Source organism: Heloderma suspectum, chromosome 3 (genome assembly GCF_057233095.1).
Source record: "Heloderma suspectum isolate Gila_16-S chromosome 3, 16-S_ref, whole genome shotgun sequence".
In the NCBI taxonomy this organism is placed as follows: Eukaryota; Metazoa; Chordata; class Lepidosauria; order Squamata; family Helodermatidae; genus Heloderma; species Heloderma suspectum.
This window is the reverse complement of record NC_139460.1, coordinates 281,298,464-281,314,309: the sequence shown is the minus strand read 5'-3', so window position 1 is coordinate 281,314,309 and position 15,846 is coordinate 281,298,464. Positions and strand designations below refer to the sequence as shown.

The 15,846-nt window shown below is 45.6% G+C and overlaps 1 protein-coding gene across 1 annotated transcript in view; it reads left to right on the top strand.

Annotated features, from left to right (window-relative positions):
- LOC146351340 (uncharacterized) overlaps nt 1–15,566 on the top strand; it is a 43,589-nt gene extending 28,023 nt beyond the window's left edge. Inside the window, exons 2-3 of the mRNA XM_084847115.1 lie at nt 9,311–9,422; nt 12,561–15,566. Of these exons, the coding sequence (XP_084703241.1) occupies nt 9,329–9,422; nt 12,561–13,057 (591 nt within the window). The 5' untranslated portion in view covers nt 9,311–9,328 and the 3' untranslated portion in view covers nt 13,058–15,566. The remainder of the gene's footprint in view (nt 1–9,310; nt 9,423–12,560) is intronic.
- Nucleotides 15,567–15,846: the final 280 nt, after the last annotated feature.

Genomic DNA, 15,846 nt, shown 5'->3' with positions numbered 1-15,846 from the left:
TTAATATTATTACCTTGAGTCACTGCAGGTATTTCTGGTGAAATGTTCTGACTAATGCTTTACAAATGAAAGCTATATAGTGTCATTGTTGTTCCCCCACCCCTGAAATTCTGGCACATGAATTAGAACTCTGGTTCATAGCAGTGGTGATTCACTTGGGATACAAGCTATAGTTAAGAACAATTGCATATATTTTGTAGAGATAGTTTATTTTAAGATGAAGGAAACTGTATTGAATCTTGCAGCAGGTGGAAATGGGACAAATCACAAAAAGATGTAGAAGTTATATATTATACATACACAAATGCTTTTTCTAAAACAAATCTCACAAACCCTCCTGCACAAGATTAGAAACAGCTGTCCATGTGTATTCATAAGCAACAGCTGTCTGACTCTTTTCCCAGATTGTCAGACCAATGAGTCCTCTAGGGCGCAATCCTATGCATGCGTAGACAGAAAAAAGTCCTACAACTCCTAGAATTCCCCAGCCAGCATGGGATTGCACCCTTAATGTAATTGGTTTTGAACATTCAGAACACAGTTTTCATTCTGCCCAATGTTTGTGAATGGTTGTCAAGATCTCTGCCCAGTGAATAAAGCACAGGAGATTGCATAAAGAGACTTGGTTTTAGGGACACCCTTTTTCTTTCTTTTTGGATGAAAGTGGATTCCATGTTTTGCCATAGTTCCCATTACTGGTACTAACAATTAATGCATGTGAAATGTTTTCCCAGAAGTCTATGATTTTTTCCCCAGTACTGTGTTGCCCGCTATGATCTGTTACAGGTCATCCTCTTCCTGCTATAAACAGGCAGGCTATGAATTGTGAATGAATCAAAAAGACTAACATAGCGTCAAATATATAATATGAAAAACCTCCAAACATGCTCTGTTGAGTAGACTGTGGCAACATTCAGCGTAAAAGGATACAAAGATCATTAGTCAAAGTCCATGCAAACTTGCACATTGCATAGTCACAAAAGAAAAACACCCAATTACAATCTTCGTTTGAAGGTACTAAGTTCAGTAGGTGAGAGTTTACTTCCTAAGATGGTGCAAACATGGGTGAACAGGTTCCACTGATGTGTGTGTGTGTGTTTGTTGTATAGGCCAATTCCTGTGTCAGAGCAGTAAAAAATACAGGCTGTTTGGAATAGGTTTTTGGATGGTCTTGTCAAGGATTTTATAGTCCTATCCAGGCATTCCCAATAAATCCAGATCATCTCTCACATTGGTCAGTTTCCCTTCAAGGTGGTCACTCATGCATTAGCATGGGCACAACCAGACATCCCCAACACTGAGAGTTTGCCTGTAACATATTCATGCAGTCTAAGCATGTTTACTTAGGAGCAAATCCCAATGAGTTCAATGGCACTTACACACAGGTAAGCGTGCAGAGTAGCCTTCCCCACTGGTGCTCCCCAGATGTGTTGGACTACAACTCCCAGTATCTCCGGCCATCAAGGCCTGTGGATGGTGGAAGCTGTAGTCCAACATCTGAAGGCACCAGATTGAGGAAGGCTGGTGTATAGAATTGCAGTCTTAGGGTGGGGGGGAGGGAAGGGGTACAGGATTTATTAATTTTATATTCATTTCATTTCTGTACCACCCATCAGCTGAAACTCTCTGGATAGTTCACAAAACAAAACTTAAAACCATAAAATGCAACAACATAGTAAAACATAGTATAAAAAACATAAGTTTAAAAAAGAATAAAACCAAATAGGAACCAAGATAAATACCAGCAACAGTACAAAGAACTAAAAATGCCCTAACACCATTTTTAAAACTGAAGGGCTAAAAAAAAATCACCAAGTGGAATGCAAGGTAAAATAGGGAGGGTGGGTTGGAGAATAGGAGGTGTCCTAATTTGTTAGTCTGTGATCACACGTTGTAATCTAGTCTGCCAATCTGAGTTGATCTTGCTTGTTCCTCTGTTAGAAGGTATTTCATCTTCATTTCCCTACCCCAGCATGCTGCCTGCTCTTTAAATATTCCCTTCACAATGCAAAGATTGCACAGGAGTTCCAAGTGCCCAATGTTGCTAAAGAGTATGTAAATTAATTACTCTGCCTGGTTAATCTTACATAATGCAGATTACCACTGTCAAATATTGCTCCAATCAACCAGCTGTCAGTCAGGTCTTTTAAAATCAGACTATCGTCTATCAAAACGAGCAGGAAACCCTTCTCCACTATGAGGCTGACAATGCTAAAATGAAGCCATCTACAGGTAATAAACTTTGATTGAAGTCCATGAGCCTCCTCACATGAGGCTTTTTATTTCACAATTTACCGGGGTTTCTGTTTTTGCACTCTAAGTGAGATAAAGATCAGCTCTTTACACAGGCAAGTTTTCTGCAGCCTCAGGGCAGAGAGCAAGCTGTGAATCAGTGGATCTCTGGAGGAATTCAAGCCTCTCTCTCTCTCTCTCTCTCTCTCTCTCTCTCTGTCTCTGCAAAGCAGTGTGGGGGTGTGTGGCTTCATTGCTGTCAGCTATTTACATGGGAGGTGACCCTCTTCTTCTTCCTCCTCCACAGCCAGCTCTGCTCTTGCTTTGACCCTCTCCTAACCCAGCCAAGAAAGCTCTCCTCTCAGTCTAGGTCAACAGGCAGACACACTGTGGAGGAGGGCAGTTGCGATTTTCCTGCTAGCCCAATGGCCTCTTTTTCCCAGGCTGTGGTTATAGCAAAACTGCACATTTACACACAGCCATTAAAGCGGATTTACATCTAAATAGTGGATTATCTCCAGGGTGGGTTTTTTGTTTCTTTGTTTGTTTTGCAGAACAAAGATCAAAAACAGCTGGATGTGGCCTGGAGGTTGACGGTGTCATGTCAATGACCCACAAACTTCTGTGAATGACCAATCACGAGTGCAGGATAAATGCCTCGTGTCAAGACAGCCCATGTAATATGCATACAAAACTGTGTGTATATATTAGAGCTATGCGCAAATGGCCTCTCAAAATTCTCTACTAGATTTATGGGCAGAGAACTTCGGGGACAATTTCACTGAAATTCGCCACGGCAGAGGATAAATTTTCAACAGTTTCTCACAGGTAGGGCCACCATTGGCAGGGGTTGTAGCACAACTTCTTTTTCTAAGGGGGGGTGTGTGTGTGCGCGTGCACATTACCACTTTAAGTAGCACCAGCATCAACTGTGTTGGCAGGCTGGTCCCTATTTTGCAACCACCACACAGCAGATGTGAGGGGAGCAGTGTTGACTAGCTCCAGGGAAGGGGTGGAGTTAATGCTCCGCCAAAATCTGCCCTGCAATTTCATGAAAGTTGTCTTCCCCCATGAAACAGGCTTTCATTGTTCTGCCTCATTCCCAGGGTGTTCTATAATTTGTTTCGGTGGTGTATTTGAGCTTACATAATCACTGTGAGGCAGCCAAGGGTGCTGTCTGTGTGTTTTCTTTCTATTACACATCTCTCAATTGCTCTACAGTCTCTCCACCGCCTGCGCTTCCTGATTAAAAAAAAAAAAAGCCCTATGAGAGGAATTACCTGATGATGTCTTCCCTGGGCTTCAATTGAAGTGTGGGAAGCCGAGGCTGCCAGAGAGATGATTGCACAATTAAAAAAAGACACTTGCACACACTCTTCAGTCACTTCCTAAATAAGGTTAGCACAATAAACCCAAACCCAACCCATGAGAATTTCCCCCAAATTTTCTTCCTTGCTGCAGTTCTTTTCTAAGCATAGCTTACACAACCATGCTCTTGTGACTTGTGACTAGAGCCAGACGTGACAATCATAATGGGCAGATTCATCCAGGAAGAGGTGGTTCTTCAGATAACCTGCAAATAGAAAAGCAATGCTTTTATAGCAGACTTGTAAACAGACACTCGACTGGTCACCCCTGGTATGTAAAAAATCACCTCTGGGTAATCAGACAGGGATGTCTTATTACCAATTGTACCCATCCACAAAGTTGTCTGACCTGGCCATGGTCATTTATGCCTTAGGACCAATCTACACTTATGGGTTTTTTTTGCTTCCAATGAGGTTTCACTTCCCATCTTCCACACTACGCAGTACCCGCCTCAAATTGGAACTGGAATTTCCCGCTTCCATGCTCCCACTTTCAATACCCTGATATCCCGGTATGTCCCTTTAATGTGCTCTGATTTTCTGCCTTCGCTACTGTATCTGGTCGTAGTCCCCTCCCCTGCCTGTCCGTATATGGTGGTGTTTGCATTTCCCTCCTGTCCAATCACAGCTCTCGACAGCCCCATGTCATCTTCCGGCTACTGATTACATAGCTTCCTCAGCACTCAGTGTTTCCTCAGCAACAAGCAAAGGGCTGGATGTGCGCGTGCTTGTCTGATCTCGGAAGGGTTGGCCCCGGTCAGTAGTTGGATGGGCGACCACCTGGGAATCAGGCTTCCTGCACTGAGCAGGGGGTCGTTCCATCCCTTCAAATGAGACTAAGTTTTACCCCCTTCTATCCCCCACTTCGGCCTTTAAAAAAAATTAAGGTGTTATCTTCAAAGAATCGTGGCTTCTCCGCAATTTTTTTTTCTAATTCAGGCATGATCTTTGAAGATTTGAAGATTCAAAGCTTCTGTCAGGGTGGAAACTGAGCCAATAGAGCCCCAGAGCAGTTCTGATTCTGAGGAGGAACAGCAATCCATGGGAGAGGAGTTCACTCATCTCTCACAAGCACAGCCGCTGGCAGAGATTCCTCCTGCCAGCATTCCTGGGATAGATAGTGACCCTGGCAGTGAGAGAGCGCTGGAAGGGGGCTTGCTGGATGCTTGGCGCAGACACAGGGAGCGGCGACAGATGGAAGGCGCAGAAAGGAGGCGTACCACTCATTTGGCGCTCAAACAACGGTCGCGTCCCGAGGACCCAAGGGAAAGAGGGAGGATCTCTCCCTAGCCCATAAGTTCAGGGTCTTCCCATGGTTCTCCTTCAAACGGGGACCAACTGACTTACTTGGAGCTTAGGCTACTCTGCTATCTTTCCCCAGTGCTGTTCCTTGCTTTGTCACTAGTTATTAGTATCTGAAGGAGTCATAGAGTAATAAAGGAATAAAGTCTCGGAAAGAATGCTTGTCGTCTGTGTCTTGAGTTGGCTATTGGTGGGGACTGCAAGAGGCAGCTAGGGTGTTCCTGACAGCTTCACATCTTTGAATCTTCAAATGTTCAATTGTGGGGCTATATGTGGTGCTGCCTTTGAAAACTGTTCAGAAACATCAGCTGGTCTGGAGTGCTGCAGCCAAACTGTTGACCAGGGCCATTTACACAGAGCACATGACTCCCCGGTTACAACAGCTTCACCGGCTACTGGTCTGTTTCTGGGCACAATTCAAAGTGCTAGCGATAACCTATAAAGCCTCATACTGCTTGGTACCAGGCTACCTGAAAGACCACCTTCTCCCATACGAGCCTGCCCCATCTTAAGATCATTGGTGGAGGACCTTCTCTCAGTACCACCATCATCAGAGGCAGGTTTGATGGAGATGCGAGAGAGGGCCCTGAGTGGCTGCTCCCAGGCTCTGGAACCCCCTACCAAGGGAGGCTGCGTTGTCCTCCTCTCTGTTGTCCTTCTGCTGGAAGGCAAAAGCATTTTTATTCAGGCAAGCCTTTGGCATATAAACTGGTCTGTTGCTGAAGGGTGTTTTAATTGGTTGGTGCTGTTTATTTCTGTATTGCTGTCTTGTAAGGTATTTGTTTTTATGTGTTTTTTTAAGATTTTGACTTTAATCTGGATTTTATTGTTAGCTGCCTTGAGCGCCATTTTTTGGTGGAACAGTGGGATAAGAAAGAAAGAAAGAAAGAAAGAAAGAAAGAAAAGACAAAAGCTGTCTGTTTTGTTTTGCTTTTGAGGAGAGACATCCTATGGCCACTAGACACTGTTTATAGGGCCATAGGATTTTTCAGTTTTTGGAAACTGAGGTCATCCAACCTCGGTTTCCAGAAACGGTGCTCACCTCCCCCTCATAGCTGGCAGTTCTTTCTGCCACCATCTCCATGCTCATAAATAGAGTGCGGAGGGGGCAAAAAGGGGGCAGTCCCGGGGGTGGGGAGGAGACTGCAGAAGCCACTTTAGACAGTTTTGTATTGGGTCTCTAGGCCCCTCCCCCTCCCCCTCCCCACTTATTATTGATGGATTTATTACATTTCTAAACTGCCCCATAGCCCAGGCTCTCTGGGTGGTTTACAAAAGTTAAAACATTAAAATACAACAGACAAAGTTTAAAAGCCATTTATATAAAAGCACACAGACAATATACACAAACAACATATAACTAAAAACAACTTCGAACTAAAAACAATTTAACAAAAAATAAAAATACAAATCCAACAATAAAGCAACACAGCTTTAAAAAGCACAGCTCAAAACAGTATGCAAAAGTCAGCAAAAGGAACAAGAGTTCTAAAAAGGGACTTTTTATCTCATAGGATTGTTCAGTGAGAGCAATAATTCTGGAATTTGCAGGTAAGAGGTTTGAAATACTTGTCATTTTTGACAGCCAAAAAATCAGATTCAAATTATATAATACCATTTTCTGAGCATTCAATTTTAACCCTTTTAAAACATTTTATTCTAAGTTCATCTAATATTTAAAAAAAACATCAGATATTTATGTTTTTTTTCTTTAAGCATCACTGATTACATGAAACATAGCTCTGAATCTGAAGCCATTTTCTTCTCCTGTCTAAGACATTTTTCATCATTAAGGCTTACATAAGCATTGCAAAATGCCATATTGTGTGAAAGTTTAACATGGAAAGAGTCAGAGGCAGCATGTTGAGAGATCTTAATTCCATTGGGACGGACGGGAATTAACACAGCAGTGTGACAGAAACTTGTGCAAGTAAGTCTGGGATGGCAAGGGTGAGAGAGTCAAAGGTGTCAAGGGGAAAGAGAAAATCAAGAGGGACATGGCAAAAAGAAAAAGAAAAAAAGGACTGTGGGACAGAAGGCAAATGTGAACAAGGATAAGTATAAGTAACAAGCAAGGAGAGTGAGCATGGAGGGGAAGGAAAGGAGGACTGTGGTAATTCAGGCCCCAAATATCATCTATGCTACTTTGCATACAGAAGGTCTCAAGTTCAGGCCCCAGCTAGGAAAGAATCCTCCCTGACACCCTGGAGAGCTGTTGCCAGTCCATGTTGGCAATACTGGGCTAATGCACCAGTGGCTTGATTCCACATAAGGCAGCTTCCTATAATTGGGTAGGCTGAGGAAAAGAACAAACTGCTGCTATATCCCATCTTTGACACTTTAATAGCATTTGGGGAAGGATTCTGCTTGGCAGAAAACCAACGTATTTGAAGCTGGACTAAACTGATGTTGTGTTTGTTGCTGTTGCTCCCTCAGAACTAGCAATGGTGGCAAGCCCAAGAAATAGCCCCCAGCCCCATCCTCTTACTACAAGGGTACTCTTCACATTCATCCTTTCATGACTCCATTTCTGGCCAGTTACTATGTTTCATTTGTCCAGTGTTTCTCCACCCTCGCTTACATTCAGAGTTCAACAGTGCAGTGTCCACTCAGAAGTAAGTCCCACCTAGTTAAATGGGACTACTCCTAGGTAAGTGAGTATAGGATTGCATCCTTAGGCTTGCTTTCCCAGTTACTGTGGTGTCCAGTATAAAATTGGAAGCTCCTTCCCATACCTTACCTTAGATCACATGTTTTCTTGCAGCAGCACTCACTTAAGGGGAATACAAGGCCCATGAGCTCTCTATGGGGCTCATCAGAATTCAAAAGGAGCCAGAACTCAGATTAAGGGATTTTCTCCAATTCAACACAGTTGGAAGCATATTATGAACTGAGATCAAGCTCTCATTTTCATTTTTTACTTTAACATTTCAGTTGTGCGGAAGAACAAATGGGATAGCTTCCTCCCTCCACCCTGCAATTATTGTCCATGAACGGTTAAGCAGCATGGCTACAATGAGGGACACAGATGTTTTAGAAAATCAGTTTCAGTATCATTAATATCTAAACTGCAAGCTAAGCTGCAGCCTAAATAAAGTCATATTTTGTGCACTCCATCATTAGTAGGTAGTAGTGTAGTGGCAAATTCAGAAGTTCAGGGTCCCTTTGTGACAGTCACAGCCACGCCCCCTTCTAAGATTATACAACCTTGTAAGATATACAGCCTTCAACTGGGATCCAAAAATAGTGCAGCTGAGAGTAAGGTGGGGGTATTTCAATTGTCTGAGAAAAAATGCAGGGGAGTTAAAATCTTTTTCACTCACTTACTCACTCACTCACTCACAAATATTTTAGGTTTTCAAAATATGATACTCTATGGAAGCTTCACCTTCTCAACTCAGCGCTCATGGACAAATCCCTTCTCATTTAAACAGCCCCCTTGCACACTACCTTAGCGCCCCAACATTACCAATTAGCCTTCCCTAAGCTCCTTCATTATATTTCCCCCTCCTGCTCCAACAGAAACATCCACACACCCAGCTGGATTGAACTACACATGCGTGCGCGCGCACACACACACACACACACACACACAGAGTGGTGTAGTGATACATTTGGAAATGCAGGAGCTCATTGTGCCAGTCTCTAAGGGCAGTCCAAAACTTTCAGGCAGCTGTGTCGATCCATATTAACAAACCAGTTCTAGGAGTTTTCATCTCCACCAGGAGTACGTTTTTGGTGAAGCAAATAGGTCTTAATTGCCCATTCCAGACCAAGTCATCCCAAATACTTTGCCTTCCAACATGGAACAATATATTGTTGCTTGGAAAATGCATTCCTCCCACAGCTACAGTGAGGATCGCAGCTAAGCTGAGAGGGAACAGGGAATTCTGAGGGGGGTGGCAGATGACATCAGAGTCCCTGCTAATGAAAAAGTGCCAGGGCTGCGTCCCTGCGAGCCCTGTCTCCGCTACACTACTGTTAGTAAGTAGATAGATGGGTGCTTTTTTCTAGGCAGCTCTGTACTGCCCATCATTTAACCAAATACATCTCCAAGAGATTGTATATGTCTAGTGATGACACAAGAAAAACTAACTCAGATGGAAGGCAATGGCACAGATTGTACAGCCAATCTTAGGAACAAAGTGAATAGAAGCTACCCTTTGCCAACCTCTTTTTTGACTTCTGCAATTTCTATGAGAATAACAGGGTTTCTGTTGTGCACAGAGTTTGCGACAGGCAAGGATGGTAGATATTCCCCACCCTTCCCTGTTTGGTGGGTTTAATGAGAAAATAATGCCTATAGGCCATTATGGAACTTCTCAGTACCAAAAGAAATTTGCACTGTCTTGCATTGGCACTGCTGAGGATGACACAGCAAATGGATTTTCACTTTCTGTTCCCCGCAGGCTACTGTTCTTTCCCTTATGAAATTTGGTGAACAAATGGAAGATGAAAAGATGAGATGCCATCTAGTGGAGCTGAAGAAATATAAAGCAGCTATGTTTGTTCCAAATAAGGGTAGTAAATAATCCCCTCCTGCATTACTAAACAAGGCATTTGGTCCCCCAGATACAAAAGGTTGCATCAAATGGGCCGTATCAAATGTTAGTCTAACTTAAGTCCCATTCATTTGAATAGATTGGAATGCTGTGTACACTGTACAGTATACCAGTACAATACAGTACTGTGTAACTTGGAATACTGTGTACCGTTCTGGTAAACACATCTCAAAAGAGATATTGTAGAGCTGGAAAAGTTGCAGAAAAGGGCAACAAAAACAATCAAGAAGCTGGGGCAACTCCCCTATGGGAAAAAAAACTTTAATGTTTGGGGCTCTTTAGCGTAGAAAAAGGGTGTGTAAGTGTGGGGGGAGATATGACAGAGGTGTATAAAAGTATGCATAGTGTGGAGAAAGTGGCATCTGTCATAAAAGCAGAACCCTGGCTCATCCAATGAAACTGAATAATGGAAGATTCAGGACAGATAAAAGGAAGTACTTCACACAGTGGATAGTTGGCATTTGCTACCACAAGATGTGGGGATGGCCACCAATTTCGATAGCTTTAAAAGGGGATTAGACAAATTCATGGAAGAGAAAGTCTATCAAGGGTTATAGTTGTGATAGCTGCATAGTACTCCCAGTATCAGAGGCAGTATGCCTCTGTATGCCTGTTGCTGGTGTACATAAGTGGGAGGGTGCCATGGCACTTCTGTCTGGCTTGTGGGCTTCCCATTGGGGCAGCCGGTTTGCCACTGTGTGAACAGAATGCTGTGACCCAGGAGGGCTCTTCTTAGGTTCTCTATTCAGGTCCCAGTAAAACACCATGTTCATTCCGTGTTAATATCTTCTCTGGGTTCAGAACAAAAGGCTCCTTCACACCCGGCTTTTATCCTACGATTGAGATTGCTCCTTCACGGAGGTGTGCGGGTTCTTTACATGACGCAGCAACCCTGCCGTGACCCTCCTGCACTAAATGCCCTTCGTTCCATTTTTAAATAGATCGCTGATAATGAGCTATCAAATTACCCTGCTGTGTTCCGCTTCAGTTTCCTCCGTGAAAAGACTTAAAGTGGCAAGAAGAGGAGTGAGATCAATGAAAGATAATGGAAGACTCAGGGGATTTCTACACCAGCCTAAAATCCTGCATTTAAAATGCGGCTTTTCACTTCCGTTTTAAATGCAGGATCACAACTGATTCCCTTTGCACACGCTTCATCCTCTGTAGATGGCCATTCCCATAGCATTATGTTTCCGTGAAGAGGCGTTACACGCTCTCCAGGTTCAGCGATATTTGCTCCTGGGTTCCTGCCCCTTTCCCTCACCTTGCACATGACTAGTGGATGGGGAATGACATGCAGACAGCTCCCCTCTGATCTCCCCGGGCCCCACCACCCTCTTCCATGCTGTTGGCCAGTCCCTGCTGCTCAGCCCCTCTGCCGCCCTCCCCCCTCGCTGCCACTGTGCTGCTCTGCCACTCTGTTTTGAACAGGCAGGCTGAAAATGGCGAGGAGCCAAAATGGTGCAGGAGCAGGAAGGCTGAACGCCCATCAGACCTTTGTCACCACCTTCGACATCATGACCACGCCCCCAACAACCACACTCAGTGCTTCATTCACGCAAGGGGAGAAATACATGAGGAGGACATGGTGCTCCATTTGTGCGTATCTGGAAAAATACCCCTTTTTTCAGTTTGAGGAAAACACGGGATAAGTGGGAGGAAATAGTGGAATAATGACTGGACAATGACGATGTCATGTAATGGACCCGCACAATTCAGTGAGTGAGCAACCATGAATGCGCAATAAACTTGAGGTGTAGAGATCCCCTCAGATACAGGGAGAAGGGGGGTGGAGGGGAAGGAAACGCATGTAAACGGAGTCAGTGGTGATCCTGCATTTAAAACGGAAGCAGAAAGTCCTGTTTTAAACGCAGGATTTTAGGCTGGTGTAGAAATGCCCAAAATGTAGTGTTACACAGCCCAACAAGAAAAGAGGGCTTGCCTAACTGCTTGGGGCGGGGGGAGATCTGATCCAGGAGGGATTTCGGAGGAACCTATGCAATAGAAAAAAATACGCAGAATGATTGGCAAGCGGCACTTGGCATTCCACGCACTTCCTCTTCGATGAAATTCACCTATCTGCACTTTTGTTACAAGAATCAGGAAATACATTTTGTATCAAGTAACTACTTAAAAAGCTGGATTTTTATTCTACAAAACGGTTTGCTAGAGAATTCTGGCAGACAGCTGTCCCTCCAGGAGCTCAGCAGCTTCATGGCAAAAATACATACCTGGAGGCTCTCTGCTAAGGCAACAATCTATACCTGCAAATAGAAGACGGTTGAACCCGCACGTGGAGGATATACAATAACAATGCAAGGCATTTAATTAATAGGGGACGGATCCAGCAGTGCTCAGCCACTGCCACTATTTATGTTGCATTAGCAAAAACCAGTGCTTGTGCAGAGTCAGTAGCACTTGCTAGCACAGCAGCTTTCCCAGGAAACCATGCCTGCAAGCATGGAGGTGATTAATACCTCCTTGTGAGAGGAAGTGGTCCCAGGCCGCCTGAAAGAGGTGGTGGTGTGACCACTCCTGAAGAAATCCTCCCTGGACCCAGAAAATCTTAATAATTATAGGCTGGTTGCAAATGTTCTATTCCTGGGCAAGGACCTTGAGCGGGTGGTTGCAAGCCAGCTCCAGCCACTCTTGAATGAGACCAATTATCTGGATCCATTTCAGTAGGAGTTCAGACCAGGTTTTGGCACGGAAACAGCCTTGGTCACCCTGTATGATGACTTATGTCAGGAGAAGGACAGGGAGAGTTTGACCCTGCTGATTCTCCTTGATCTCTCAGTGGCTTTCAAAACCATCAACCATGGTATTCTTCTGGGACGATCCTCTGAGTTGGGAGTGGAAGGCACTGTATTGCAGTGGTTTTTCTTGTACTTGGAGGGTCAGCTCCAGAAGGTGGTGCTTGGGGAACACTGCTTGGCACCATGGATTCTCCATGTGGGGTTCCACAGGAGTCAGTTTTGTCCCCCATGCTGTTCAACATCTACATGAAATGATTGAGTGTGGTCAGCCGGAGTTGGAGTGTGCTGTCATCAGTATGCTGATGACATGCAGCTCTATTTCTCCTTTTTATCTTCTTCAGGTGAGGCTGTGGATGTGCTGAATCAGTGCCTGGCTGTGACAATGGACTGGATGAGGGCTAATAAACTGAAGCTCAGTCCAGACAAGACTGAGATGCTGCTGGTGGGTGGTTCTACTGACCGGATGGAGAGTGCTCAACCTGTTCTGGATGGAGTTGCGCTCTCCCTGAAGGAGCAGGTCCGCAGCTTGGGGGTCCACCTGGAACCATCTTTGTCACTTGAAGCTCAGGTGGCCTCAGTGGCACAGAGTGCCTTCTACCAACTTCGCTTGGTGGCCCAGCTACGCCCCTACCTGGACAGGGAGAACCTGGCTTCAGTTGTCTATGCTCTGGTAACCTCCAAGTTAGATTACTGCAATGCCCTCTACATGGGGCTGCCTCTGAAGACGGCTCAGAAGCTGCAGTTTGTGCAAAATGCAGCAGCCAGACTTATAAGTCTCGTTCCAAAGACGATCAGACACGGGCTAGAGCTGTATCTTCAGCCTATCACATGGCGGTGAAGGCAGCAAAAAAGGAATATTATGCTGCCTCTATCACGTCTGCAGAGTGCTGTCCCAGGAGGCTGTTCCAAGTGGTCTGGAGCCTGGTTGGTCCTGTGGCTCCTGAACCACTGGAGCATTCTAAGGCCTCCTGTGAGGCCTTGGCAAGGCACTTTGCAGATAAAATTGATCAGATTAGATGTGTTACTCTGCACGCTGTGGATACAGTTAGTGAGCAAGAGGCGGCCTGTGGCAAACCGGTTTTGTGGGATCGGTTCCAGCTTCTTCCTCCTGATGAAGTGGACAAGCTGCTTTCATCTGTAAGGCCGACCACCTGCTTACTTGATCCTTGCCCATCTTGGCTCATTATGGGCTGCAGAGAGAGACTGGGTGAGGGGATCAGGGCGGTGGTGAACGCCTCCCTTGAGGAGGGAGTGATGCCATCAGCCCTCAAGGAGGCAGTGATAAGACCGCTCTTACAGAAGCCCTCCTTGGATCCTCAAGTTCTGAACAACTTTCGCCCAGTCTCAAATCTGCCATTTTGGGGCAAGGTGATTGAGCGGGTGGTGGTGATGCAGTTAAAGGCACACTTGGAAGAAACCGATTATCTAGACCCATTTCAGTCAGGCTTCAGGCTTGGGCATGGGACAGAAACGGCCTTGGTCGCCTTGGTAGATGATATGAGGAGGGCTCTGGATAGGGGTGAATGCTCCTTCCTTGTTCTCCTCGACCTCTCAGCGGCTTTTGATACCATTGACCACAGTATCCTCCTGGACCGCCTGGAGGGCTTGGGCATTGGAGACACCGTATTGCGGTGGTTCCGGTCCTTCCTCTCCAGCAGGTACCAGAGGGTAGCACTGGGAGAGGAGGTTTCGGACCCGTGGCCACTCACTTGTGGGGTGCCACGGGTTCCATCCTCTCCCCGATGCTATTTAATATCTATGTGAAGCCGCTGGGGGCTATCATCAGGAGGTTTGGGGTGCAGTGTCATCAATATGCGTATGACACGCAGCTCTACCTCTCGTTCAAATCTTCACCAAGGTTGGCCGTAGAATCCCTGTCCAAATGACTGGAGACGGTGAGTGGCTGGATGGGGAGGAATAAGCTGAAGCTGAACCCTGACAAGACCGAGGTACTTTTGGTGGGAGACAAGAGGAGGCTGGGGGATGTAGACCTGGTGTTGAATGGGGTACGGCTACCCTTGAAAGACCAGGTCCACAGCCTGGGGGTCATTTTGGACTCCCAGCTGTCCATGGAGGCTCAGGTGTCAGCTGTGAGCCGGACAGCACTGTATCAACTCCATCTGATACAGCGGCTGCGCCCCTTCCTTCCCGACCATCTGCTCCCATCGGTAGTACATGCCCTGGTCTCCTCTCATTTAGACTACTGCAATGTGCTCTACGTGGGGTTGCCCTTGAAGACGGTTCGGAAGCTGCAGCTGGTACAGAACACGGCGGCTCGCCTGATTAAAGGCAGCTGCCGGTGAGATCACATCACTCCAGTGCTGAAGGAGTTGCACTGATTACCAGTTGTTTTCCGGGCCAAATTCAAGGTGTTGGTTTTGACCTTTAAAACCCTATATGGTTCTGGACCAGCCTGTCTTAAGGAGCGCCTCCAGCAGCACCAGACAGGCCGCTTAACAAGATCAGCCTCGGATGGCCTTCTCTCGGTCCCATCAGCCAGGACAGCTAGACTGGTGGGGACGAGGGAGTGGGCCTTTTCTGTGGTGGCCCCCACTCTGTGGAACTCCCTCCCTAAGGAACTCCGCCATGCCCCCTCTTTAATGAGCTTCCGCCGTGCATTAAAAACATGGTTGTTCAGGCAGGCATTTGGGGTGGGTTAGGGCATTTTAGAAAATGTTTTTATTGTAGAATTTTATTGTTTTAAACTGTTTTATTGTATGCTGTACATCGCCCAGAGTGGCTGGGTGACCAGCCAGATGGGCGATTAATAAATTTAATAATAAATAAAAATAACTGGGACCAGAAGGTCCGCACATTTAAGACCAACTCTGGCCTGCTTGCACTGGCTGCCTATATGCTTCTGACCACAATTCAAGGTGCTGATTGGCTTAGGACCACAATACCTGATGGCACACCTCTCCTGAAATGAATCTATGTTCAGCAACTAAAGTCCTCCTCTGGGTGCCTCCTCTGAGGGAAGCTTGGAAGGTGGCAACAAGGGAAAGGGCCTTCTCAGTGGTGGCCTCCCATCTGTGGAACGAGCTCCCCAATGAGGTCCACCTGGTGCCAACATTGTCAGTCTTTTCAGCACCAGGTGAAGCCCTATCTCTTTTACCAGGCATTTGGCAGCACATGATGAGTTTTAATTGGTCCTGGATGTGTCTTTAGTTACGACCAACTGTTCAAAGTTGTTTTTAGTTATATGCTGCTTGTGTATACTGTGTGTGTACTTTTATGTAAATGGCTTTTAAACTTTGTATATTGTATTTTAATGTTTTAACTTCTGTAAACTGCCCAGAGAGCTTCAGCTATGGGGCGGTATAGAAATGTAATAAATAATAACATTGACATTGTGTAAGCATTGGTTTCAGTTAGTGCAACATAAATAGCACTAGTGGCCGAAAGCGGTTGGATCCTTCCCTCTGTGATAATCATCACTCTAGTTGCAGTTCTTCTGGTTGCAGTTCTTCACCAAATAAGCTGATGAATTACCTCCAGCAGTGTTGTCAACCCTGCTTTCCAGGTAGAAGTACAATGACTGCTGTTACCAGGAAGATCAACTGCTTGCTCCTTAGGGCACAATCCTATGCATGTTTAGACAGAAAGAAGTCCTACAACTCCCAGCAT